The sequence below is a fragment of the Brachyistius frenatus genome, unplaced genomic scaffold (genome assembly GCF_029030835.1).
Source record: "Brachyistius frenatus isolate BFR_SWC_R1_liver_20210118 unplaced genomic scaffold, ASM2903083v1 Contig_206, whole genome shotgun sequence".
NCBI lineage: Eukaryota > Metazoa > Chordata > Actinopteri > Embiotocidae > Brachyistius > Brachyistius frenatus.
Window position 1 is genome coordinate 471,258 of NW_027210805.1, and position 26,866 is coordinate 498,123.

The window sequence follows — 26,866 nt, forward strand, 5'->3', positions numbered from 1 at the left end:
ACATGGGTGTTGGGTTAAATCAGGATCGTAAACCGCCAGTAGGTGTGAATGCGAGCCTTGAGTATCTGTCTGTCTTTGTGGGTCAGCGAGTATATCAAGACTGGATGGACGTAACCGATTATAATGTCATTTCATCACTTCTCAAGAATTGACCTTCTTTGGCGTTCTTACTTTTTTCCCCCTGAACGTTAGAGAATAGATGCATCCCGTTACTGTTCTCTTAAATCCAGGGAAAGAATATGAGAAAAAATCTCATGCATAAACTAAAACTTGTGCGTAAATAGGGTTTGAACTCTCACATTACCGTAGTTCAAATATTCTGTTGTTTGCTTTTGTTCCCTCCGGTCTTCAGAGACGCACCGAGATCCTACAAATACATTGACTGTGTAAAAAGCCGCACGAGCTCCTGATAAAACATTAATCACGGTGTGGTCGGGGGATTTTTTTTTTTTTTTTTAAGAACTGTAAATTGAGAGAATAAGCAGGTTGTGAGGTAAAACTTTTTTTTTTTTTTTTTTTTTTTAAGTGTGAAGAGGTGTTCAAGGGTTTGGCCTTTTTAATTGAAAATCCATGTTTTAACAGCTCACTATCTCCTCACTCTGTCTGTCTGTAAGGGAACACGAAGCAGCACAAAGCTCACAGCATCAGCCCTTCACCTTTGTGATTCTCAGTCATTGTTTACCGTCGACTGTATCGCGGCTTGTTTGAGCGGTTATGTGATAAACTGTGTGGATGTTGGTCCATCTTGACATTTCTGAGATATCTCAGCGTTGTTGTTCAGAAATCAAACTTTTGTATCAGGAACGACTTCTTCGACACTGAACATTTTGAAAAATTTAAATAATAGAACGTACCAAATATTTGCCGTTGACTCATTCATTTTATCTAAATACAAAATTGGGTTCGACCAAAAACATCAATTTGAAAGTGTCATTGAAAAAATACAAATCAATATTTCAGACTAAAAAAATCAACAACACATTGATCAGACAACAGCATTATATTTTTTTTTTTCCAGTGGTGGAAACTGATAGTAAAAGTACTTCCTTACAGTACATTAGTATTGTTTTTGTTAGTATCTGCACTTACCTTGACTTTTTATTGATTCACTTTTACTCCAACACATTTCCCCAAAGCATCTTAATTATTTTATTACTACCAAAATAAAATTAGAAGACGTTTTTGTGATTGTACGATAACTGAGATTAATCCTAATTTTCACTTGGTAGTCACAGTGGCCCCACTTCAGCAGAAAAAAAAAATATTTTTGATACTTTACAGTGCAGTAAATGTTAAATAGTTTAAGATTTTTACTCAAGTAATTTTCGAAAAGGTGATTTCCACTTTTTCAGGCACTTTTTGTAAAACTGAAATACGTCGGAGAAGAAAAACATGTTGAACTTGTTTCAGCTGCTGTCATGGCGCTCCATGTGCACATAATTTGATGAATAAATGAGTTGGTGATTGGCTACCATTTAGTTCGGGGAAAGGGTTGGTAACGTTGGACTCGCCTCATTGTGTAAAGGTAAACAGGAAGGAGAGGCTTGGAAGTGTTGACAGGATAATGAATGAAGCCGAGACGCGCGGCCTCGGCATGTAATGAATAAAAGACTCGGAGGAGAATGATTGAGGCCGTCTTCCTGATTAACTGTCGCCAAGGTCCATTAGCATTAAAATTCCCCTCGATCCTCGCGGCCAACTTCTCTTCCTGCTCGGCCTAAACGACGCGAGCTCTGATTCGCCACATCAATGCGGGTTCGCGGCTGACTCGTTAGAGGAGACTTCAGCAGCGGGCTTCTTTCTTCTTCCTAAATTGTTGATTCTAGACGCGGCTCAAAAAAAAAAAAAAAAAAAAAAAAAAAAAAACTACGACAAAGTTAAAAGCGCTGCCTCCCAAGTTTATCGCTCCAGCACCAAAATAAAACCCTGCGCTGTACGGCTTAACAATGCATCCGGAGAGAGGGAGGCCGGTTACCTGAAATGCCCTGTTTGCATTCGGCAAAAAGTCGTCCGTTTGGGAGAGCGGCCGCCTGCCGAGGACCCTGAGGTGTGAAGATGGATATCCTTATCCGCTGATGGGGGGTGGGGGGGGGGGGACAAACCTGCCACTGGCGAGCGCAGCTGTGACAGCGACAAGGCACCGACTCAGCCATCGGAGGCTCCAGTTCGCTGCCCGAACTGTCAGTCTCTATTTACAATTAAAGCAGTAATCGATACGGCGACCATTCACCCTGCCCCTCACGCCGCTCTGCGACTAAATGGAGGGGGGGGGGAAAAAGAAAATCCACACGGGGTGGAACTTATGGCACCGAGACACTTTTTTTTTTTTTTTTTTTTTTTTATCGAAACTTTCCTTCACGCTCTCGCGTTCCTTTTCGTGCTGTTTTTTTTTTTTTTTTTTTTTTTTTTTTTAATGAATGACGTTCGCGGCGGCGGTAGCTCAAGAGGCTGCCGTAATTAGTCACATAAAACGGTGTTGGGAGGGGCGCGGGGAGGGATAACACACAAAAGCAATACGAGTAATTAGAGGCTGCCAGATGTGATAGTGAAGAGAACAAAGCAATTAGCGGAAGGCTGATCAAGTGATAAGTGAACCGGTGTGAAGTGTTTTTTAAGCGAAACGATAGCTGCCGGGTCGGATGTTTTGAGAGATGACAGATCCAAATCCGCGTTCACGGATTAGTGACCACGGCGCCGACGGAAGTGCCGGGGAAATACATTTCCTGTGGGGCTCGGCTAGGCACACCCGCGGCCTGATAAAGCAGATGAAAATGCTGTCAAATAGAGTCCATATACTGTAACTATAGCGACCCCGAGATTCTTCTTTTACTCACCGAGGGAGACAAAACATGAGACTTGTGGAAGAGGTTCGGCCTCCAAACAGGTTCCCCCCCCCCATTCCCCGACGACCCACGTCGATCTGTTCTGGTTAGTATACTGCAGTTTTATAACATGACATTCGTGACGGGTGTTTGGGACAACTGTCACACGGTGAAACTTAAATGTCTCAGTCATTTTGTCCTGAGTTGTTTTTAGTATTTGTTTTAAACTCTTCAAACCTGCAGCAGCGAGAACCCCCCTCCCCCCCCCCACACACACACAGCTGTATTAAAGGCAGATCTGTTGCATTATATCAACGTCCAATTTGACATTTCTGCACCTCATGTAATGTGACAAGCTTTTCTACAATAGTCGTTTTCTCACGACGCCGGTTAGCCCCTGGCCCTCCCCCTCTCCCCCCGTCCCGTCCCGCACCCTCCACTGACGCCTGTTGACAGGTTGCTAGGTTACAGGCAAGAAAGAGGTAAATGATTCAGAGTGATACCAGGTGATATGTCATATATATATATATATATATATATAGATTGATGAGATACTGGCACAACGTGAGGTACGAAGTCGGTGGGATCTGATGAAGATCACGTGTTACAGCAGAGAAACCTTTTTTCACAGTTAGACGACACCGCATCTCCGCTCGACTCTTCCCCGGTGAATTGGATGACCGCGTCGAGATCGAAAGGAAGCCGCGGCGGCACCGGTCACGAGATTAAATTAAGAACGCAAAACAAAAGCACTTTATGAATTTCATGAATATCTTCCACTTCCGGCGCAAACGCTCCATCGGCAGTAAATCCGCCACCGAAACCGCATCGCGAAGAAGGAGAAAGAGAGCGATCGAGCCGCGTCCTCCACGCTTGATACTTACTTGACTTAATGACTCCCCGAGCAACTTAACTAATTATATTTGAACAGCAGTGAATGAAGCCCGAGCCCCTATAGGAGCATGTGTCAATCTGTGCCCCTGCCATCAAAGGAAAAGGTCAATTACAGTGGCGTGTCCAAGGACTCTCTATCATAGCTTGACCTTTTCGCCTGATGTGCCAGAAAAACCCCACCGGAGCCTCGTCCAAATGTCGCGTGTTTCCTCGCGGCGCTCGATCCCCCCCCCCCCCCAACCCTCCTCTCCCCGGCGTCGGAGTATTTACTGTGTGCCCCGTCTGTATCGATGTAGCGCACGTGAACAATTACAGTTAGTGCTCGTGTGCTCGATACGCCATATATATATATATTACATATGCGTGCGTTTCCAAAGACATACAGAGGCTACGGCGTTTTGAAAAACCCTTATTTATGAAATCTAATAGTCATAATCAGCATCCATCAACCCCCCCCCCCCCCGAAGCATGTTTTACTCGCCGTTAAAGCCGATTTCAATTTGTACCTCCTTGAACCACAATACATTTGCTGCTTTTATTTTAATTTTATTTTTTCCCTTCCTCTTTACGTACCGACATGTTTTTTTTTTTTTTTGTCTTGTGAATGAGCCGCAGTTTAACAGGGAAGCTTATTAATTTAAATGACAACACAAGCTGGCGACCAATGACCTCATCAGTTATCATCAGGTGAGATTCTCAGAGCCGGAATGATTTATAGGAGAAAAATGCTTTCGTTTTTTCAAAAGTGTAAAAAAAAAAAAATTAAAAAAAAGTGTGCCAAGGTTATACTTTTAAACAAGAAGGAAACACATAGTATATCAATAGTGTAGTGCTATTGCCCTTTCTGACAAAATGATCAGGTATTAAACTGTTGCTATGGGTTGGAGTCGCCGTGTCTCCGGGATAAAAACTTTATTTTTCTTTCTTTCTTTTAATTATCTGGCGGTCTATCTGAAAATAATCCTGTCATTCATTAGAATATTAGTATTAGTAAAATTGTATGTTTCGGCTATCAGTGGGCGGGTTTCCCTGTCCAATCAGAAGGAGTCCGATCCGCCGCTTGCTCCTCCCCAGCTCGTCCAAATATGGTCACATCTGGCTGTGAAAAACCAAGATGGCGACGGACGAAATGCCAGACTCACGGCTTCAGAACGGCAGTTCACAAACCAATGGGTCGACGTCGCCGTTGTTTGCCGCGTGTTTACAATTTTTGTCTCCATGGCAACAGTGAATGTGGTTTTAAAAAAAACTCGTTTTTTGGTTTTTTTTTTTCAAGTCTACCGTTGTATCAAACCATCCACCCGACCCGCCTCCGACTAACAAGGAAAACGCTCGCTTTATATAGACGCCATCTAAACTCCCTCGGGGCGCCAGATTGTTGTTATTTATACGACCACTAGAGGTCGCATCACTTTAAAATGTAATAAACTGAGGGGTTGTTTTTGCCATAATTTAACGACCTTCACATTAAAAGGGAGCTATAGATACTGTAGGACTGCTACATTTCACTCAGGAATTATTTTTTTTCACGCTGAATTCCCCGAATTGACACAAACACGCCACCTTCTTTGATTTGGTTCAGGAATCCGGAGCGACTTCTCGTATTGCTGTCAAAGAATCACCTCGTCATTCACATTTCTTCTTTTGATGTGTCAGAAAGAAGAAAGACAAATTCTTGTACTCGCGGTGTTGGCTCGCATATGTCAACACGTCGGCACAAAAAGATCCACATGAAACGCTGCGTTCCCTGTAGAGATTGCTCACATGTTCGCCTCCTGCTGGTTTTGAGCTTTTTTTTTTTGAGTCGATGCTACAGTCACATACAGCAATCCCGTTTTTTTTTTTTTTTTTTTTTTTTTTTCCCACCACAAACAAGCGGCACCAGAGAGCTGCCCCGAAGCTCTTTTCACACCCAACTCCGTTCAAATGAACATCTGGTTGGTTCAGTCACCTTTTTGTCCTGGCGTGACAGCTGTCAATCAAACTCTGGTGCAGACCAAACCTCCGGCAAAAGGGGAGAGGGTCCGGAACCAGAGCCGCGAGGAGCTCCGGTGCTGTTTGTTTGTGATTGTGGACGCAAATGCAAGCACACATGCTAAACTATACGACTCCTCCTTAAATCCATCCACTTATGCAGAGTAACACGTGCCTGACAGGCTCTCGCACACTGGGAACCAACACGGCTCCATTTACTGTCACTGTTTGCGAATCTCAGTTAATAATGCACAATTTCCCTGCGAGTCTTTGTGACACAGAAGTGGTTCAGTAAAGCGCACCGTGAGTTACTGTCAGTCAGGGAGTCTGATTTCCTCTCGTGGAGACATGTAAGATGACGGATATGGAAACTGTTCAGTGCCTGAGCAACCTGTCAGTCCACATGACTTCATGCTTTGTAAAGAAAAAAGAAAAGAAAAAAAACTCCTATAAACACAAACGAGTCCAGAATATATATATTTTAAAAAGGAAGCTGTGTGTGTTTTTTTTTTTTTTTAGACCAAATGTCAATATGGGAGTCACATTATACATTCCAAAAATATGAATATTTCATAGGCTGATTCAATATACGTTTTATTATTTATATATTTAACTTGTTTTAAGTAAATTTCTGATTCATTATTTATTAATTTGGGAGAATGTTGAGCTACTAAATCCACCATGTTGAGAAATTCAAATCTAAACGGACCAAAAAAAATTTTAATTTAAAAGAAAATAAAAAAATAAAAGTTTTGATAAACAAAAGCCAAATTGTTTGGCTGCCGTCCGAACAACAACGTAAAGTGATTTTGTACATGATTCTTTTTATTTCAGGACTGCACTCTAAAGCTCTCTTGAAGACTATTTTGGTCCTCCATTTCGCGTGAACACACAAAATAAAAATCCACTCACTGTCACATTACACAACATTATTGGAAAATGTAACGTTCTCCGTTCAAGTGCGTTGCATCACACAACTGTGTTTTTATTTTTTTAATGTAATAGTATAATCTAATCCTTTATTGGTGCTTTGAAGTTCTCGGCTGCCTCGCTGCGGGGAGGACGGCGGGCGGGCTCAGCCACAGATCAGCACCCCCGATCCAGAGAGGAATTAAACGTCTTACTCAAGGACACGTCCTCCCGTTAAAACGGTGGTCCCCCGAGCGCCGGGCCACGCTGCTCGTAACCACGGCTCTCTGAAACATTAAATGTACTTTTGTCCCCCCTCTTCGAGATACAAAATACATCTTACTTGGATGTTGATTGATTTGAGAAATTCCATTTGATTTATCGTTAAAAGGGATTCATAATTTCCACTCCATTAGTAAGCCACGGTAATTGATGAATGGCAGCATCACAAGAGATGAAAAGTTTCATTCACTTTCATTAAAATCTCATTACATGTCTCTGAAATCATTTACTCCCTGTTTCAGTGTTGATCCGAGTCGCTTGGAGTTTTTCTTGTGTGACGGCCCGCTGTCCTTTTGGAGGACCGATGGTCGAGAACACGACTTTTACGGCCGTGACCCGTTAAGGGAATAGTTTGTACTTTGTTCTGTCCGAAGATAACAAAACTTTGGTCACGTGTAAAAGTACTTTTCGGGACCAGTGGATTTATGCAAATTATAAGGTAGTCTGTTGTTGACTATAAAAAAAAAAAAAGACTTGCGCTTAAAAACAAGACTTCTCAGATTTACTTGTGTTAGAAGTATTTTCTTTTTAGGGACGAGTAACTTTTGCTTCATGCTAACCTAAACTAATCTGTTGCTGACGGTAGCTTGTAGAACACAAGTTAAAAACAAAACTTCTCAGATTTACATGAGTTTAGTGTGGAGGTATTTGTTTAAGTTCTTTGCGGGGTTCAATAGCTTTTGCTTTATATGAAGCTATGCTAATTGGTTGTTTATGCTAAGACTTCTGGCTAAAAACTCAAATTCTCAGACTTGGATTACATAAAGAAGTATTTTCTTTTTAGGGACCAGTAACTTTAACTTTAGGCTAACCTAAACTAATGTGGTCCTGACTCTACAAAAAAATGTAAGGTTAAAAACTAAAATTCTCAGATTTACTTGAGCTTAGCATGGGAGTATTTTCAGTAATTTTTAGGGACTGCTAAGCTTTGTATAGTATTGAAATGCCGATCCCTGGTTAAAAGAAACTGTCTCCCATGTTAAAATGCAGTGTTTGGTGGCTCTTTATCTACTGTCGTAATTACTCGAGCCACCAGAGGTCGCTGTCATAATAAAACACAAGTCATAATGAGCTTCTTTCACAAACAATTTATGGATCTGCTTTGTTTTATGAAATCAAAACCAGAACAGTAACGTTTCAGGTCAGTTTGACTTAACAATGAGCTAAAACTCAACAAAAATGCTCCCGGAAACACCTTTTTTTTTTTCAGGATTTTTTTTTTCTCATTAATGACGGGATTATTTTCAGATAGACCACCAGAAAACAAATAAGAAAGAGCGACTTTAGCTAACAACACCAAGATAACTCGTGGAATTTTTTTTACTGACTTTGTATTTTATGAGAAGTTGAATGGGAGTCTATGGAGCCGGAGGCTTTTTGGAGCCAACCTCTAGTGGCAATTGGTGGTATTGCAGTTTATGGAACTTCTGCATTGGCCTAATTTTTCAGACCCCCGGAAGCTACGTCCATTTTTATATACAGTCTATGGTGTGTACATATACATAATATACAGTATATTTCCTGCGGACATGTTTGTTAGATTTTTAAATATTGCGTAGAAGTCAAAACTGTGTGTGCTGGTGGTGCTAAAGCGAAGAATCATGAGGTCTCAAAATGAACAGGGTTCATCCTCTGAGAAGTTTTACAGAAATGCATCCGTTGAATTGGTAGATATGTTGTCAAGGGACGGATGGACCAACACAATCCCCATGATGCAGCTGACTAATAATGGATATTAATGAATTAATTAAATCACGGAAAATTAATTAAGTCATTTCAACATTAACAAAAGCAAACAATTATCAACACTAATTTGATATGATTTAGTCTTTAATATTGAACTTCAACAAAAACAAAGTCTCCGATGAAATTCCTCCTTCCATCAATGTCACCTTGCTGCACCGGTTGCTTCCAGCTGATTTCTCTTTCACAATAAAAAAAAAATAATAATAATAAAAAAGGCTCTGTTTCCTCTGCAGCTGTCTGTTTCACGCAATGATATGATTTTGGAATTTCTAGTAATTCAGGCAGAGTCCCCTGAGTCCCCCCCCCCCCCGCAATTTGGGGGCAGTCAAGTTGACGGACAAGGAACGCAACACGCTCGATCACTAATGAATAACTGTGCTGCACGCCTTCAAACAAGAACCCACTCCTCCCACGGAAAAAAAAAAAAACCTCCCTCTTCCTCACACACACACACACACACACACACACACACACACACACACACACACACACACACACACACACACACACACACACACACACACACAGTGTTTTGATCACCATCCTATCCACGCTCTCGGGCCTGAACAGCAACAGCACAGTAACCCCCCCCCCCCCCCCCTCCCGTTCTCAGTCTCGCATGCCTCTGGGCGCTGCTTCATTTACCCCGAGGAGTGGTGCAACTCCCTGCCAATTCTTCCCAATCCATCAGTGAGTGTTGTGCCTCCGTGGGGGCACCGCGTGCTGCAGCGCCGACACCCCCTCCCCCCCTCACCCTTCCTCCCACCACCACAGCCTCCTACACAGCCAGACTAACCGGGTTTTCTTGTCACGAAGGAGCTTTTTTTTCCTTTCCTCGTGTGGAGTTTGGTGTGACAGAGAGACAGAGATTGGCACACAGGATGTGGACAGAGCAGTGACCAGTGGAGGCTGTTAGGTGGTCACATTACTGAAAATGTACGTGGATATCGTCCTATTTCTTCCACTTCAAAAGACATTATCATTAGTATGATCATAAATATTATTATTTCATGATCTCCCCTTTTTTTTTTTTAGAGAGAGAGACCAGACCAAAATGGCAGCACGTTAACCCCTTTTATTGGAGCGGTCAACTATTTGGAGGTCTGATCTTGTTGAAAAGTATTCGTTATGATGTTTGTCATCTGAAGTAAACACGTTTGTTGACATGGTTTAATGAAATTCATACACATAATCAGTAGACATTTATTAGGATAACAACACGAATCGTTATACATTTGTTTCGCCTTTATTTGAAAATATAACATTATAATTTAATGTCACAGGAATAAATATGTGTTGTTGTTTTTTTATAGCTTCAGTGAAAATCTAGTGACCAAATGGCTATCTCCATACATTTATAACTATTTTTTTTTTAAATAAAAAAATAACTGGTGTTGCTGCAGCTTCTGCCTTCAGTCTGCTTCCTGATGTCAGTTTTCATAAAATACTTTTGCTTAAACACTTATTTTCAGTCTTCATCTCCCAAACACATGATTTCAGTGCATATTAACAGGACTCGCCGTTATGTAGATGTGACCAGATTTGTTGTTTGTACTTATGAAGCCAATAAGTTATTTCACTTAAAAATGGCACTAATGAGTTCAAGCTTCACAGGTAGTAAAATATAATATTAAAAACTGTATAGAAAAAAAAAAAATCGAATCTCAAATACAAAAAAAAAAGGGGTTTCATGATACATATAACTATTTTGTGTTGCTCAGATCTGAACTACTTCTAAGAACAGGAGAAGAATCAGCACCACGGACAGCGCCTCTCTCTCAATTCAATTCTCTCTCTCTCTCTGTACTCCCCACCACCCCCTCCCTTCTCTCTCTACACACACACACACACACACACACACACACACACACACACACACACACACACACACACACACACACACTCTCTCACGCTCTAACACACTCTCTCTCTCTCTCTCTCTCTCTCTCTCTCTCTCTCTGTCTCTTCCGGGCGCACACTCGGCAGCTGGCTGCTGTACAGCTCCTCCCTCCTGTGTGGTGGCTTTCCCGACCAAAGATCCTTGGACGTGAACAGTTTAGCTGAAGAGCACTTTTCTCTCCCCCCCTCAAAAAAAAAAAAAAATACCCCCAACAACAACCAGACGGACAATCGAGGCGTCAGTTGTTCTTTATCGACCTGAAAGAAGGGAGTTAAGGTGTCGGATAAGGTCTCCAGCCGTCCTTCACCTTCCCCCCCCAAAAAAAAAAAAATCTCTGTCAGCGATGGAGACTTGGGCTGGCTTCTGCCCAGGCTCGCACTTGTCTCTGGGTATCTGGGTGATGATCGCCGCTCATACCCTGCAAAACACCAGGGCGGAGATAACTTGCGCGTCTTGCCCGTCGCCTGTTCAACTTCACCTGGAGGAATTACAGCTGGAGGTACGCACGGAGGAGCCGAGCGCCCTGAAAAACATCCGAGTGGAGTTTCGGGAACTCGGGGTTACCGAGCAGGACGCTGGAACGGACGGCGACCGCGAGGCAGGCGTTTATGCCGAGGATGCCCGCCGAGATGTCCGTTTGGATGGAGTTAGCGCACAGGAGGATACACCCGGGTCCAGTGGAGAAAGTCGCCGCGGCAGAGATGAAGCAGAGGTGGTTGAGGATGCTGCTGCGCTCCGGAGAGCGAAGAGAAGCGGTCCCGAGTTCAGCGAGAGCGGCTGGAGCAGCCGAGGCGGCGTGGACGCGGGCGCTCCGGAGGATCGGGGTTCTATGCTGGACGGACACCGGCAAGGCAGGTCCGAGTTCAGGTGGAACAGGGACGAAGGGAGAGGGAATAATCGGCAGGATGAGTCTAAGCTCACCAGCAGCACTTTCGCTCTGACGGGGGACTCTGCGCATAACCACGCAGTGGTCTACTGGTCAGGACAGAACAGCAGCGTGAGTACAACCCTGCTTTATTATTCTATCTCTGAATGATCGACCTGCTGCTTTTCAGACTCCACATTTCACACGAACTCCGTCCAGACAGTTGGATATTTCCAGCAGGCAGATGAAGTCCTGTGCGTCACGCACAGCGCAGAGACTCTGTGCTCTGCCGCGCCGCGGAGTTGGCTTCACTGTTAACAGGTGCACTGGAAGCTACAGATGCGCACCGACGCGCACTGTCCCTTAAATGCCAGACTAGCGCAGCAGTGTGAATTGTGCTCCGCAGCGACCTTTGACTCTCTCCCAGAAATTACGCACCAAGCATCCTGTCACTTCTAACATGTCTTTGGCTTTTTGTGACATTTTCCCAAAACATCTGCAATCACCTCTCCCTGTGCGTGGCTTTAAAGTCGAGTTTAATATTTAGTTTGTCGCGATTTATAGCCGGGGGAGGGGGGGGGGCATTTATGATTTATTTGCAGCGAATCTGAGATATGCGTATGCATGATTCATTCCTCACTCCGATGCGAGGTTTTTCATCCAAATTAATTGACCGGGGAAGGAGGGAGTCATAAATTATTGTACAATCTCCAATAAACCCTTAAATTCTTTAGATTATGAATTTCTCCTCCGTATGACTCCTGCTGGTTCCTCTGAATTTTCACTTGAATATGATTTTTGGGGTTTATTGAACTGTGGTTTCTTGGAGTAGTTTATTCTTTGAAAGGTAATATCGGAGCGATGCAAATATGTCATACAGCTCTTATGTTGCAAACGAAATGATGCCATCCCTTGTTGCATTACCACACACTTTCCAAAGGGGGTGTTTGGAGGTTGAGTCTCATACCCTCATCTGCAGTATCACCAAGAATAAGATGCCTCCTTGACACAATGATGGCAAATGACACGGACACTTCATTTATCAGTTATCACGATTTCATAACATATTTCTGCCCAATGTGTGAGAGAAATTCCTTCAAAACTCCTTTGAGAGTTCTCAGATGCTCAATTGTAGGACTGAAAAATGAAACCTTAACAGCTTTTCTGGGAGTAGAGTGACAACACGTTGTCTCTGCGTGTTGCAAAATTGTTGCGGGTCAGAGAGCAGAGCGCCCGCTGCCATAATGTGTAAAAAAAAAAAAAAAAAAAAAAAAAGTCTTTACAGCAGCTGTAAATAGTTTTCTCAGCACCACTTACATTCTTCTCTGAAACGGCACAGAGCGCATTCAGACTTATTTTTCTGCATATGAAATGGTGGAAAGTCCTGCTCATCTTACACAAGTGGGCCCTCACAGGAGGAGAATAACGAGCCCAAATGAATCAGTCATTTTACACAACCATGTGAGCGTACGGGGAGCCCATGGGCTCTTCTTTGTGGTTTCGCAAGCCTAATTTGTTGTTGTGGCTGCTCCTCCTGCTGCTTTTCTTTTTTCTTTTTTCCATTTGAAAAAAAAAAAAAAAAAAAAAGAAGAAGAAGAAAAATCCCACATATTCAGTCTTGTCTGAGCTGATTACGACATGGTGCATGAACTTGTTTTTTAACCCGCAGTGAAGACTGAGGCGCTCTGGAGGCCGACGTGCCCCCGTGAGCGCGCGGGCGTGTTTGTAACCATACGAGTGTGCGCGCTGGATGCAGAGGGCGAGGAGGTGACTGTGCGCCGCCCCCCCCCCCCCCTCGGCTTTAAATCTTTCATAATTATCTTAAGGACCGAGGCCGCTATTTCAAAGTCTTTTCTTCTTTCAAGGCAAAAAAAATAAATAAAAAGGGATGAAACCAGGCCCGGCCTCGAGAGCATCCTCAAGAGAGACGATCTGCTACTTAATCTTCATCGACTGTTAGTGCTTGTGTTGGTGATGAATGGAGCGGATGGAGAGGGAGATTGAGCTTTAAGTCCTCTCACTGAACTGTTAAGTTGGAGTAAGAGGAAGTAGCTGCTAACAGGGAGAGGAACCGGTTGGATGGATGAGGTTCGTCCACCTTAACCTCGACAGTTTGTGGCCTCGCGGCTGTCCTCGCTGTGAACACAACAGCTCTGGTTGTTTTTAATGTTTGCCAATCCCCCCCCAACCCCACAGCAGGGACCCTGTTGGCCTCGTGTTGGAGGCCCATACATCCACAGTGTATTCCAGCTGCGGACAGATGTTGCACAGCACACTCTTGTCTTTGAACCCAGTGTTCTCTATTTGTCAGCCATTGATGCCCCACCAAATGATGATGTAACAAAAGACTACACTACTTTTAAATGACTCTCCTGAAGAGGTGACCTCTTGTGGCCATGTGGGAGTTACTGCAACATAAATCTGAGAACTCCTCATGTGGGACTTGACACTGCTGTGGGTTCCCTGGGGAGAGGGACTGGTGTTGTCCTCTGAGGCGTGTCCACAAGGCTAATGCACTCCGTCTGTCTCCCCCGTTACCTGTCCAACCCGCTGTCTTCCGCCCGCGCCGATCGAACTCTCCGCTTCTCCCTGTCTGTCGTCGTATGCGTCTTCGCGTCTCCGCCTCGGGCTTGAGCAGGTGACGTTGGGGCCTCAACCTCAGATGTTCACTGGCACCGCCGCGGCAGCCATGTTGGGACTGACTTGTCATTTATAATATTCATGAACGTGATTCCGATGAAGCTTCCCCGCAGCGACTTCTCTCTAGGAACCTTTTTTTTTTTTTTTTTTTCCCGTTTGTTTGAGGGCGTGTTACCGCTCAACCTCGGCAGTCACGAGCATAATGGCATCGCGACTGACAGCTTGAATACAAAATGGATAGCTTTCGCGGCGCCTCTTTTTTGTGTGTGTGATCTTGAAACATTCATCTCTTCTGAGGTAAACGTTCAGATCGCTCCCGCAACCTCAAAATGTAAATGAATTCCTTCTAAGAAAACCGCGACCGGAAGTATTAGCGTTTCGCGGCGGTGACTTCGCAGCTGCCACGTTTTTTTGTTGTTGTTGTTGTTTTTTTACCCCCCCCCCCCCCTTGATGTATGTTTCATGTTCTGTGGCACGCGCCGCTCTCTTTGTCGTCCTCCGTACAGTGTGTGTTCGGGAGGGCGGCGGTGTGCACGGGGAAATTGGCATAAGGTTGCAAGGTACGGGCTCGAGTCGAGAGGTCTTTGAAAAGTCTCGGGAACTCACGCTGAGGCGGGTCGTCCGTATCCGGCAGAGTCATCGATAGAGCTGACTGTGTGTGTTTGAAATTCCCAAATCCCTCTTAAGAGCCGGAGGAACACATGCTGACTCTCTTGAGCTTTTATTTGAAGGCAAAAATGTCACGGAGCAACACACACACACACACACACACACACACACACATTTTTCTGGAACAGCCGTCGATAAACGATCCCAGTTTTGAAAGTGCCTTGACATCCTGCAGAAACGTTCACCGGGGGAATTCTTCATCAACCTGACTGGCTGCTGTTTGCATGTTTCGGTCATTATATGCAGCATCCATTGTGTAAAAAAAAAAAAAAGAGCCCAGAGACTCGCCAACAAGGACAGAGCCACAAGCTGTATTTCCAAGCACCGTGTCTGCAGCCAGGCGAGGTGATTTAGGTTGTAGAGGGCCATTCTTGCTCCCGCTCACTTTCCTATCAACCCCTCTCACCCCTCAGCCTAAATTACGGATGCTAATATATAATAAAGTTGTTTCTCTTTCTTCCCTCTCTCTCTACCCTGGTGGCCGTCTGCTGTGGTAGGAAGAAGAGGAGGGGGGGGGAACTGGAATATCATAAATAATGTAGCCATTGCAGCGAGCCTTTTGCTCCCCTTATCCCTCCATCTATCCTCCTCTAATCCTCGTCTAATTAGTGTCTACAAATTTGTTTCTCACCCCGCTGCTTTCTTGGTGCTTTTTTCTTTTTTCTTTTTGATGTCGTGGCAGGCAGCCACGCACCATAAAACATGAATGGAGAAATCGGTCTTGACTGGCCTCCAGAGTCTGACTCTTGGCTGATGCTCACTCTTGACCCCCCTGATTCAACGCGCTGTTTAAAAGCAACTTGATGTCCTGTAATAATTCTCTCTCTGCTGTCCTCTCACCCCAACCGGTCGAGGCAGATGGCCGCCCACCACCGAGCCTGGTTCTGTCGGATGTTTCTTCCTGTTAAAAGACAGTTTTTCCTTCCCGCTGTCGGTGGTTCGTTGAGGGAATCATTGAATTGTTCGGTTCCTCTGTACAACGTTGTAAAGTTCTGTCGTAAGGATTTCGCTGTGTTAAGTGCCATGAAATAACCCGAATTGTGATTTTTGGCGCTAAAATTCCACCTGTAGGACGAGTCGCATAATGTACGCGAGGGTATGTTTCCTCTCAGAAAGCCGTAAGTGAATTTAGCTACGTGGGATAAAAAGGGAGCAGGGTTTAGCGTGGGACGGAGACCACGGCTAACGACGTCATTTGTAAATATAACCAGAGCTACTGCCATCAACATATAACTCCTAATGGCTGCACACACAAAACAAACTCCAGCTCTCTCCTTTTTACTAAAAGTTAACTAAGTCAGCACAATGTTTGCATTTTATAACGCCTGGTAAAGGTCAGCGGATGCGCTTAAAATTGTCACGTCATGTTAGAAGTCTCCTTGGCGCGGAGACGCCGCCGCATTAAGGAAGCCATTCAGAAAGCCATCCAATCAGGACGCTGCAGCGCGCCGCCGCCGATCTCGCATCACATCAAGCCGCTAAAAGGCTTTGAGGCCGTGAGCATGTGCGAAGTGGAAACCCCGCCGGTTGGACGAGAGGCTTCGGAGGCTGCGTCCGCCCAAACCCTAATGGCCTCGTTATGTTTCCTGTGTGATTGCCACGCTGGCCACGACGACTTCAGAGAGTTGAGTATAATCATACGCTTGGCCACTGATCCCGGTCGGCACTACAAGGGTGCTGACACTATGACGGAAGGAGTGTGAGGTAGCGAGCGGTTTGCGCGCGTTAGTGTGAGTCTGTGTTGATTAAATTGGTACACCCCACTGTCAGATCTGATTTAGTTTGAGTTCTATTCTGCCAGATAGCTTTTTTTTTTTTTTTTAATTTTTACCATGTCGATGGAGGAGAATGTAAACAAAGGCTACCACCATCCTCTTCCCACCGTCTTCATCCTGCTGTGCACAGCTGGAACATCTTCGGATTGACTTCAGGAATATCGAGCCCCGGAGGCACACTGCATGTTGACCTTATCCACCTTTCTTTTCTTTTTTTTCCTCTCTCTTTCTACTATCCCTGAGCCAAGTGCGATACCTTGTAATGTTGATGTCCCTTGCCATTTCCCAAACACGGGCAAGCCAGGGGAGAAGCGGCCAGGCGATGAGCACATAATAATGTCAGACCACAGCGAAGCGATAGACCGCACGCTGTGTCTACTCTGCCTCACTTGTTTTTCTTAGCCTCTCTCTTCCCCCTCCGTCCTCCTTCTGCAGACTCCGTCTCTCCCATGCATTGATATGAGTTCACCGGGTCACCGGAAAGACAACAGTGCAGACACAAAAGAAGAAGAAGGAGAAGAAGAAGAAGAAGAAGAAGAAGAAAAGCCAGAAACAGCCTCCATCGCCCTCAGTATCTCGTCTCAGAGTGAACGCTCGTCGTGCCTGGAGGAGGTTTGCCATTGATGGGGACTAATGTTGACACATCACACCCCAGGACCTGCAGTCAATTAACACATTGTCTAATTAAAGTGATCTACTGGTTTATCTATGAGAGATTGAAAGCGGCTGTAAAAACGGGTCCACGCCGCATTAACTTTGCAATCAGGTCTGCTTCTTTATCTCCATTTGGATTTTAATGATAATAACCTGCTTAAACACCCCCCCCCCAAGCCCCCAACCAACACCACCACCACATTACCGCAAAGATTGCGCGAGCATCTTTCACTGATGGCAGCGGGAGACGGATGCTCCTGATTTGGGGTTTCTATTTTCCTGTTAATACCCCCTCTCTTCAGGCTGTGTAAAATGCTCCGGGACGTGACTGAACTCCTGACTGTCCGCGCTATCTGCCGTGGAACTCAGCCTGAAAAGTGCCCTTTAAATAAATCATCCTTCACCCGGCTATAAGTCTTCTCCCGCCTCTAAGGTTTGCCCATATACCTCCTCTGAATGGGAGCCGCATTACATTTCTATCAAACGCAGTAATTGTCTCTTATTTACCCGGCCTCCACACCGAGCGGCTTTTAAAATTTTAATGACGCCGTAAGGGGTTTGTTTGGACTGCTCGATGGCTACGGCGCTAATATAATCCTGTCCTGTAAAGGAGAGTGTGAGTGGTCATGGATATCAATGAATTATTAAACCTCGAGCTCTTTTATAGTTGTTGTTTTTTTTTCTGCAAGGGAGGACCTTGCGCTGGAAGAGAAAGTGCACTGCCCTTTCATAATCCTGCAGAGAAAAGCACTCTGAACTCCGCAGACTGAGACAGGTCAAGGTAGAGCTTTCGCTATCGACGCCTGTCCATCGCCAGTAAAGAAGAGACGTTACCTCCAGCTTGTGGCATTTAATTCCCACTGATGCTGCGTGTTCTCAGTCCCACTGTGTGAACGCTGTGGGTACGCTCCACCGGTAATCGTCGTTGCATCCCACCGGACGTAAACCTTGAGTTCATTTTGAAACAATTGCAGCAGCTTTAACCAATCGGTGTGAAAAAAAAAACCCACTCGACTTTGGCGTCATCGAACTTCCCCGCTGACACTCGTCGCCAAAATGATCCGCCCTTCAGAGAAATGCGAGCCGTGTTCCTGGAGTATAATTACCGCAAAGACTGATGTGTGGTATTTCCATTATAAAGGTATGGAATCGTTATATAAACTGACAGGAAACTAGAAGCCAGTTTCTGATGTAATGACAGATTCTGCGTCATTTGAAACGCCAGCTTCTTAAGCCATTAGTTGTGCTTTGACACATTTCTATTCAAATTAAATGGAAATAAAAATGCACGTAATCCGTGGGTCTGAAAAGTCAATGCGGAAGTGCCTTAAAGTGCAATACCACTGAGGGCCACTAGGCCTAAAAAAAAAAATCCTCTCCTTCAAAAAGAATCCCAAATCAAAAATGAGCTGCTTCTCTCCTAAAATGCAAAGTCAAAAAATGTTTTCCACAAGTCATTATGGTGTCCCCTTCTGATCAGTGTTCTGGTGGTCCTTCTGAAAATATCTCTATCATTAATTAGATAATAGGCCTCAAAGAGAGCTATGTTTGGAGGCGTGTTTGGTTTGATTGACATGCTTGGAGCGCAGTTGGCTTTCTGGGTTTTGATTTTTGGCTCCGATAAAACCAAGATGGAGGCGGACGAAATGGCAGGCTGGGTGATGTCACGGTGGGTTGTTGCCAAGGCTGGACAGAACTGTGGAGTTGGGAGTGTGTTGGACTGCATTATATTGAAAGTTGTTTGTACTATTCAGTTGATCAATAATCATCTCATATCTCGACATACCCGTTGGAAGTAATTAAGTAGCATCAGAACAGCTCTTTCAGGACCAACGATGAGTTGTCAACATCAACTTTTAAAGTTTCTAACTGAAACTTTTAAAAGAATAATAAAAAAAAAAAAAAACATAGTCTTGGCCCTAAAATAAAAGCTGTAATAAAAGAAAAAGAAAAGGCCCCCCCAGGCTAAATGTAATACAATACAGGAGGTTTGCTGCAACAGTCTGAAGTGGTCTGCGATGACCAGCAGCAGCTTGAGGTGGTCAATGTTTGCTCACGTAACTCCAGAATCGATTTTTGCTTTTAATGGACATAATGGCACCTCTTTTCTTGTGCTTCTGTTACACTGTGTTTCATCAAGTATCATTACCACAATTGCCCGCTCACACAAAGAGGATAACTCACGAGCAATCCTTGAAGTGGTCCGAAGAATAGATAGAATAGAAGATCTGAAGGCAGCTGTTCCTATTTCTGCTGATGGAAACAGTGAGAAGTGGAAGATTTGTTTTGTCTGCTGTAAAAGTAAAAAAAAAAAAAAAAAAAACGCATTTGTTACACCGCTGTTGGCGCTGGTTGCATCACTTTCTATGCATTTTTATTTTAATTTTTTTTCTCATCGTCGTCGTGTTAGAATCGCAGAAGGAAATACCCGCCAAATGGTGTTTAATGTGTTGTTTCGGCTCATAATTGCTTTCGAGCGTCTTTGAGAGTTGGCACCTGGCGCCTACTGACAAACAAACTGTTGCCACCTGTAATCGAGTTTGTTTAGCTGATGCACAAAGGAACAAAGCTGTTGCGTTCATCTGCTGCTGCCGGCGTGGACGAGAGAGGAGGCCGCATTCGTCCGGCAATTGGCTGCAGAGATTGGAAAATGACCCGCAGCTGATAAATGTGCGAACAGGACGTGTGCACGCCACTCGTAGTCTGCACGTGTCGATATGCGTTGCCGCTAATGGACGTGAGCCGCCACTAACACAGTAAAACAAGCTGAATTAAGAGCCGTCTTTTTTTTTTTTAAATATATTTAACTGACAAAACAAGAATCAGAGCTGCAGCTTTAAAATGTTCCAAGTCTTTATTTATTTCCCCCGGCGGGCCGTTTGTTTTTACTGCCGCCAAATACGAATAGAAATACAACGCTGTAGCTAAAACATGCGGCAAATGGGCATAATCATATACAGCGAACCCGTAATGAAAAGAAAGCATTGATGTCTCCTTTACTTTACAGCAACTTCAGCTGCGAAATAATTTGTCTTTTTGCTCGCTCGCTGTAATAAAGTCCCCCCCCCCGCTTCCTCAGTGTTCCTCTATTCGCGCCATCGAGGTTGTACAAGCAGTAATGTTGAGTAATGAGCAGTAACAGGCGTACAACTAAATAAATACCCTTAGTCTGACACTTTTAACGTGCTCCAGCTTGCGAGCCTCTTTTTTTTTTTTTTTTTGCCTGCGTCAACAGCCCGGCGATTTTCTGCAGCGTGGCTCGTCATGCTGAGAGCAGCACATAAAAGGCAGCATGGATGCCGGCTTGTTCTCTTTTTAATGTCAAGCCTTATCACTTTTTTTTTTCTTTTTTTTATTATTATTATTATTTTGTAGTAGTAGTAATGAAGGGAGCCTCTTGAATATTCAGTTATGTTGCTGTGTCATTTGCTGATAAGCACATTAGCTCGTCCTGAACCCGCCAACTCCTCCTCCTTGTACGTTTTCTTTTTTATTTTACCCCAGAAAGTAAAAGCTTTCAGACCCTCTAAATCCCAATAACTCTGGGTGAAGGTAGCCACAGCGCTGCCCCAGTCCTGTCATACAGAGACTGATAGTGGGCCTTTACAATCAATGGTGCTCAGGATCATTCCTGGTGTGTCATGTGCCTCCAGGCTGCAGTGAAAATAAGGAAAGTAACAGTTGAGCCACTGTGAGACTCTTCCAGGTGCTGTATTTTCTTATATAAAACATTCATTTATCAATATTTCTGACATCAGTAATGAATCAAATGACTATAAAGTGACGAGGAGTTTGCTCCACCGCTGAAGTAGTGGCGAATTAGCCAACAGCCAACTCTCTGTCCCTTTTAGCAACGTTCAGCTCATTGTTTCGGGTCCCTGCCAACTGACTCGTACGGTATTGTGCCGTCTCGCTGCTCTCGTCATTCCCATCAACCAGAGGCTCCCAAACTTTTCAGACCACGTATCACTTCTCACTGCAGACCAAGTGTTTATCACTTATAGCAGCAACATAAGGCTCCTGTTTCGTAATTAAAGAATATATGTATTAATTAGAGCATTCACAGTAATGGCTCAAAACCAGCAGAGTGCCTAAAAAAAACAGCTGTTTGTAGCTGGCATATCTCTTTGTTTCTCCTTTCCTGACTGTCTCTTCACCAGATTCGGGCCTCTCTTGCTATAATTAGCACCGCTCGCTGGCAAAACTGCCAACTCCTCGTCAACGTTCGTCTGACCTGTGAACTCCGTTGTTGTCGCTTCCCTTAAACTGTTCTTCGGATCCAGTCGCTGTTTCAGAATTACACTCATTCCACTCGCCAACGTCGACGATCGAGGAGTCAGAATCCGCCCGCTTCGAGCTGACGCTAGCATTATCTACGACAAATCTTTAAAGTATTTCGGTGATTAACAACTATTTTTACATTATCGTGCCTAATATAATTAAATTAGATGGCATTTCTTTTGGCCCAACGTTAACAACCAGCTTTTTAAGAGCGTTAAAACATTTAGTGAACCTCAGACCAAGATATTTCAACCCAGTGTCACGGTAAAGTGTGATACACCCGCCCGTCCACTAGAGGGAAGCGTAACAGTGTCACGTGCTTTTGAAAACCATGTTGAAAACACGTTCCCAAAGACCGGATTTTAGCGTTATTCTTCTTCGTCAACGTCGTTTGTCAACATGACCTCCGTCACATGACCTGCCTTTGCTTACGTACGTTTTCTTGTCATGTCTAGACGATCCTAGACATGCTTCCAGTTAGTCGAAGGGCGTGTTTATTCCACGCTTTGCTGCGATACTGGCTATATGATGGTAGAGGCCAAAACTGAGCTAAAAATAGATCCTAACTCAGTTGTTAGAAAACATTATTCCCACTCAATGCTCCTGCTGCGTTTGCTGGATTGGGGTGTGACGATTAGTGTTAAAAAAAAAACTAGCTGACCCCTCGGACCCCTGTGTGTTGTTACACCCCTGTTTCTTGTTATTTTATTGTCATTGGTCGCTCGACAAATTCCAACCAACACAAACACAATGCTGAATCTGATGAGTCATTTTCTTTCCTGTTGGCATTTCTTTTTAATTTCTTTTTTTTTTTACCCCCATCAGGCACAAATGGCTCCCATTGACTCACACAGCATGCAAGCGATAGTATCCATATGGCAAAGCCCTTTTAATTATCACACATTATCCCAGAGGTGTCACAATACAAGGGCAGGAGCATTATCTCTCGGGCCTGACCTTTTCATCGGAGAGGTGAGGCTGACTCACGACTGGAAGGAACCTGTAAAATGCCACAATCGGTGAGATCCTCTTCGTTTCTCACTGGAAACAGATGAAGTGTTTATCAGCTTTCCGTATTAACAATGACCATGTTATTGTTTAAACTTCAAAAGTAAGTCAGTTACATCAAATTTGATGAATTATGAATAATGCCCCATTTTCGGCGCGTGGCCTGCCCAGACTCTGGCGGTATCAATTATCTAGAAGGGGATGGATCTCATTTCGGTCCCCGTCTGATTTTAAACATGCCAGTGTGAAGACGTAATGGAATTTAAATGAGACGGCTCAGATCGAGGACGGTGATTTGTTGCACGGCAGAGCTCTTCTGCGCCAACTTTATTTAATGAATTCGGCTCAGTTGACTTGTGACTCACCTTTTCATTTGTTATTGTTTGCTCTGGAGTGTGAAGCCATTACATTCATTACACGCTATACATTCAGCCCGATTCTCAGTGGGACGATCCTCCGGACACACAGGCACGTAATTTGATATAGTAATTTAGTAATTGATCGGCTATAAACGCAAAAGAACTCGGTTGTTTTCCTCCTGGCGGCGGTTATCATTCACAGACTACATCCCACCGATAACTGCTGGCAATGCAGATAGGGAAGCAGAAGCTATGTATGATTATTAACATTCGCAGAGGTAGGGCCACGCGTGAAGGCAGTGCTACATCATCAGGACCGGTGAGATGGATGGGGGGGGGGTGGACTAGGCCTCGTTGGGAACCCACAGGGTCGCACACGCCTCTGAAGAAACCCAGCCCAGGTAATTATCACGCCGCGCCACTTAAATACAAATGAACATGTGTTTTTTCACAGCAGAGAGCAGTTTAATCAAGTGTGATTGTGTGTGTGTGTGTGTGTTTGTTTTTGTCCTCTGCCTGCTCCTTTTTAAAAAAAAACAACAACATTTTTTGTAGCACTTCAGCCCACCACACTCTCCGAGACAGAGCAGAACCTCATTCCGTATGCACTGTTTTTGATTTGTGTGTGTGTGTGTGTGTCCTCGTCAAACAAGTGCTCCTCTCAGCCCGCCGCCGTGCTTCCCCCGCCGGCAGCCCGGCACGGCAGCGGAGGAAGGCCGACTTCCCGTCACTCCAGCGGTGCCACATTTGCCGCCTGCCTGCCTTCCCTGCCGGGCTGCTCCTCGGGCACTGCCTCTGTCCATCACTAGAGGGAGCGTGTCGCCTAAAGAATAATGCAGTGCAAGCTGAGCCAAAGGACATGAGGACAGAGGGGGGGGGGGGGGGGTTAGCCTTGCGTCGGAGTTACTAACATGTGCTGCGTGTGCGTGGAGTATTTTTTGGAGTGATCCTGTCCGAGACACATGTCGCGCTGCTCGGCAGACGAGAAGATTCTCTGATTGTGATTGAAATGAATAGATATGGTGTTTACTCAGTCAGTCAGTCTGTCTGTCTGTCTGTCTGTCTCAGCGTGTGTGTGTGTGTGTGTGTGTGTGTGTGTGTGTGATGGGAGGAGGCAGGGAGGTGGCACCGAGAGTCAGATAGACGGATGGAAACACGACAGCCGCAGACGCACTCCGAGTGATAAAGACGCCCTCTCGGACGGCGCATGCTAAATATTACAGCGCATCTCCTGCAGCATCTCTAATCTGTTACCTCCTCAGCAGCAGCAGCAGCAGCAGATCGCCCCCCCACTACCTCCCGTCCTCACTCCCCCGTGCTCGTCTCTCCCACAACTGCAGCCCGAGCCTGTTTGCTGCCCTTTCACAGCTCACTTGCCACACATGAAAATGTTTACGTGGCCCCCCCTAATTGAATTTAGAGCTACATGGTTTAGCAGATAGAGAGAAGCATTTGTAGAGCAGGCTGCTACAAGAGAGATAATCCGGCTAGTAAAGATTCTGTCGCCTCCGCAGCCTATCTCTGCCTTTTAAGGAGCTTTGGTTTTAGCCGTCGCTGGGAGTCGGAGAGAGTTCGGTCGGAAGCCAAATCCGTCGCAGCGAAGGCACGCGATTTCACCGCCTCCGAGAGAGGTGTGTCAGCTGACCTTTAGAATCGCTGCGCTGCTGCTGCTGATAAAAGCGTACGTCGGTCTCCCAGCGGCCAGCACATAGGAAACTTCTCAGATCGCCGCCATCGGGCCCAGAATTTGCAGTTTTACATAAGAAAGGTGATGGGCAGGAATGTTTTTGAGCACGTTCATGTCTCTCAGAGGATGAACCCTGTCACTTATGACTCATAAGATTACACACCGATAGCTCCTGCAAATCCAGGAGACCACATAGACTGTGGAGCTGTTTGTGCCAGCAAATGTCTGATAATAAAGCGTTAACATCTCCCGGTGAATTTGAATGAATAGTCAGTTAATCGGTTTATTTTTTGTTATTTTTTAAGATCATTTAACTGTTGGAGTCATCGATGATGTAAAAATGCCAGAAACGGGCTCATTTACACAGTTTAAAAACTCTGCAGACTCTCGGACCAGTTGATCTGAGGTCACTGGGTTTCAGGAAGATGGGATTTTATTTTATTTTTTTCAGTTTTCTCACATTTGTTTTTCAGATTAAGTCCTTAATTGTGAAAATGAGGTCTATCAGAGCACGACAAATAAAGATTTCTTTAGTTTTGTATTCAGTCACCGAATGACTCAATGGGCAGTGGGGTGCGGTCACCATCGGAGTGATGGACACCGAGGGCATTAAAGCGCTGATAGGAGGGGAAGAGAGGTAACGGGTCGAACCAATCAATGACAGGGAGGGGAGTTATGATGCAACAGTTTCATCAACGACGCTGCGCGAAAATTTAAATCTTAATTAAAAATCTTTCCTCTCATTCCACTTGGTAATAGAAGAACTGCAGTTAACATTGCAATTTTATTATTTCCAGCGGATGTGCAAATACGCATTTGAGTCACATGAGTTGGTTTCCCACCAGACATTTTGTGGCCACGCACGCACAGGCCTAAGTATGCAGTACATGCACACAGCCATACATGCAAATATCAAACACTCAAATCCATATAAAAAAACTAAAACAAATCCACTCATAGTTGATATTTTCTTATCGGCTGGATGTCAAAGAGCCTTGATCCATAACAGGCTGTATGTTCCCGCCGCCTGGGTCTGCGGCATGATGGCGGGAGGATGGTGGAGGGTTGGAAGGGTCGGGGTGAGGTGGGGTGGGGCTGGGGGACTGGAGGGGCATGATTCCATTTGAAAGAATCTGAATACGCGGAGAGTCTGGGGAGCATAATTTTTTGCTCTGCTGCGTCGAGTCATCACGGCGTGGGGTAATTCAGGCGAGTGGAAAGCGCTCTATCGGGAGGCAGACAAAGAGCGTGCCAACATGCCAGGCTCCCACTCAAACCTTAGATGCAACACGGAGACGAGATTATAGATAATTACAGCTGGGGTGAGGCGGGGAGGATGAGGGGAGGATGAGGGGAGGAGGGGGGAGGGGAGGGGGTTAACTGGAGGCACTCTGAGTCAAGTGTGCACAGGGAATGTAGGGACGTACAATACCTGTTGTTATGTGCAGTATATTGATTCTGTAATCGACTTCTGTCTCGTGTATATATATACATATATATATATATGTGTGTGTGTGTGTGTGTGTGTGTGTGTGTGTGTGTGTGTGTGTGTGTGCGCACATGTATGGTCGCTGTAGATGGCGTGCTCACAACTTTCCTGCGTTATAGAGTGACGAGGCGCAGTGTGGGCGGATTCACAATTCGGACCGTATCTGCTTAGCGGGGCCGTGATGTGCCTGGTGGTGGTGGTGGTGTGTGTGTGTGTGTGTGTGTGTGTGTGTGTGTGTGTGTGTGTGTGTGTGTGGGGGGAGGGGGGGCAGGACTACCAAAATCTACCGAAAGAACCCTGCTCCACATTTCTCTGCACTGTAGTAAATAAAAATAAAACGTCTCCCAGTTGCCGTTAAAAGCTCGGCGCGACTGCAAACAGTAGAGTGCCAACTTGACACTGACGCTGTCGCCGCAGCGGCCGGGTGTGAATAATCAGCGTGAAGACGTTCGCGCCGTTCAGGCCAGTGAGCAGCAGACCGAGCTTGGCAGCGCTGGTGACCGAGCAGGGACCTCTGGGAAATGTGTTTATTGAAAGAGGGAGGACTCGAGTAGGGGAGCGGGGTGTGTGTGTGTGTGTGGGGGGGGGGGGGGGGGTCCACCTCTGAAGGGGGGAGGTTTTACTTCCCGAACCAACAACAAAACACACACATCTTGCATGTTCACACTTTATCTCCTCCTTTCCTTTTAGTTTTAAAGTGAGATGCTTGTACTTTATTGAGTGTTTTTCTACGTTTAGGCTACTTAATACTCCACTGTGTTTCATTGGGAAATGATATACATTTATTTGACAGATGTGGTTAAGTTTCAGGTCTGCTGGCTCCTCCCCCATCTCGTCCAAATATGGTCACTTCCTGCTCCAAACCGCTCCAAACTAGCAAGATGGCAAATCTGAACCAAACTTTCAAACTCG

The 26,866-nt window shown here is 45.0% G+C and overlaps 1 protein-coding gene across 1 annotated transcript in view; it reads left to right on the forward strand.

Moving 5' to 3' along the window:
• The first annotated feature begins 10,608 nt into the window (after positions 1 to 10,608).
• sorcs3a (sortilin related VPS10 domain containing receptor 3a) overlaps positions 10,609 to 26,866 on the forward strand; it is a 172,571-nt gene continuing 156,313 nt past the window's right edge. The window contains exon 1 of the mRNA XM_069719088.1: positions 10,609 to 11,524. Coding sequence (XP_069575189.1) covers positions 10,871 to 11,524 — 654 coding nt within the window. The 5' untranslated portion in view covers positions 10,609 to 10,870. The remainder of the gene's footprint in view (positions 11,525 to 26,866) is intronic.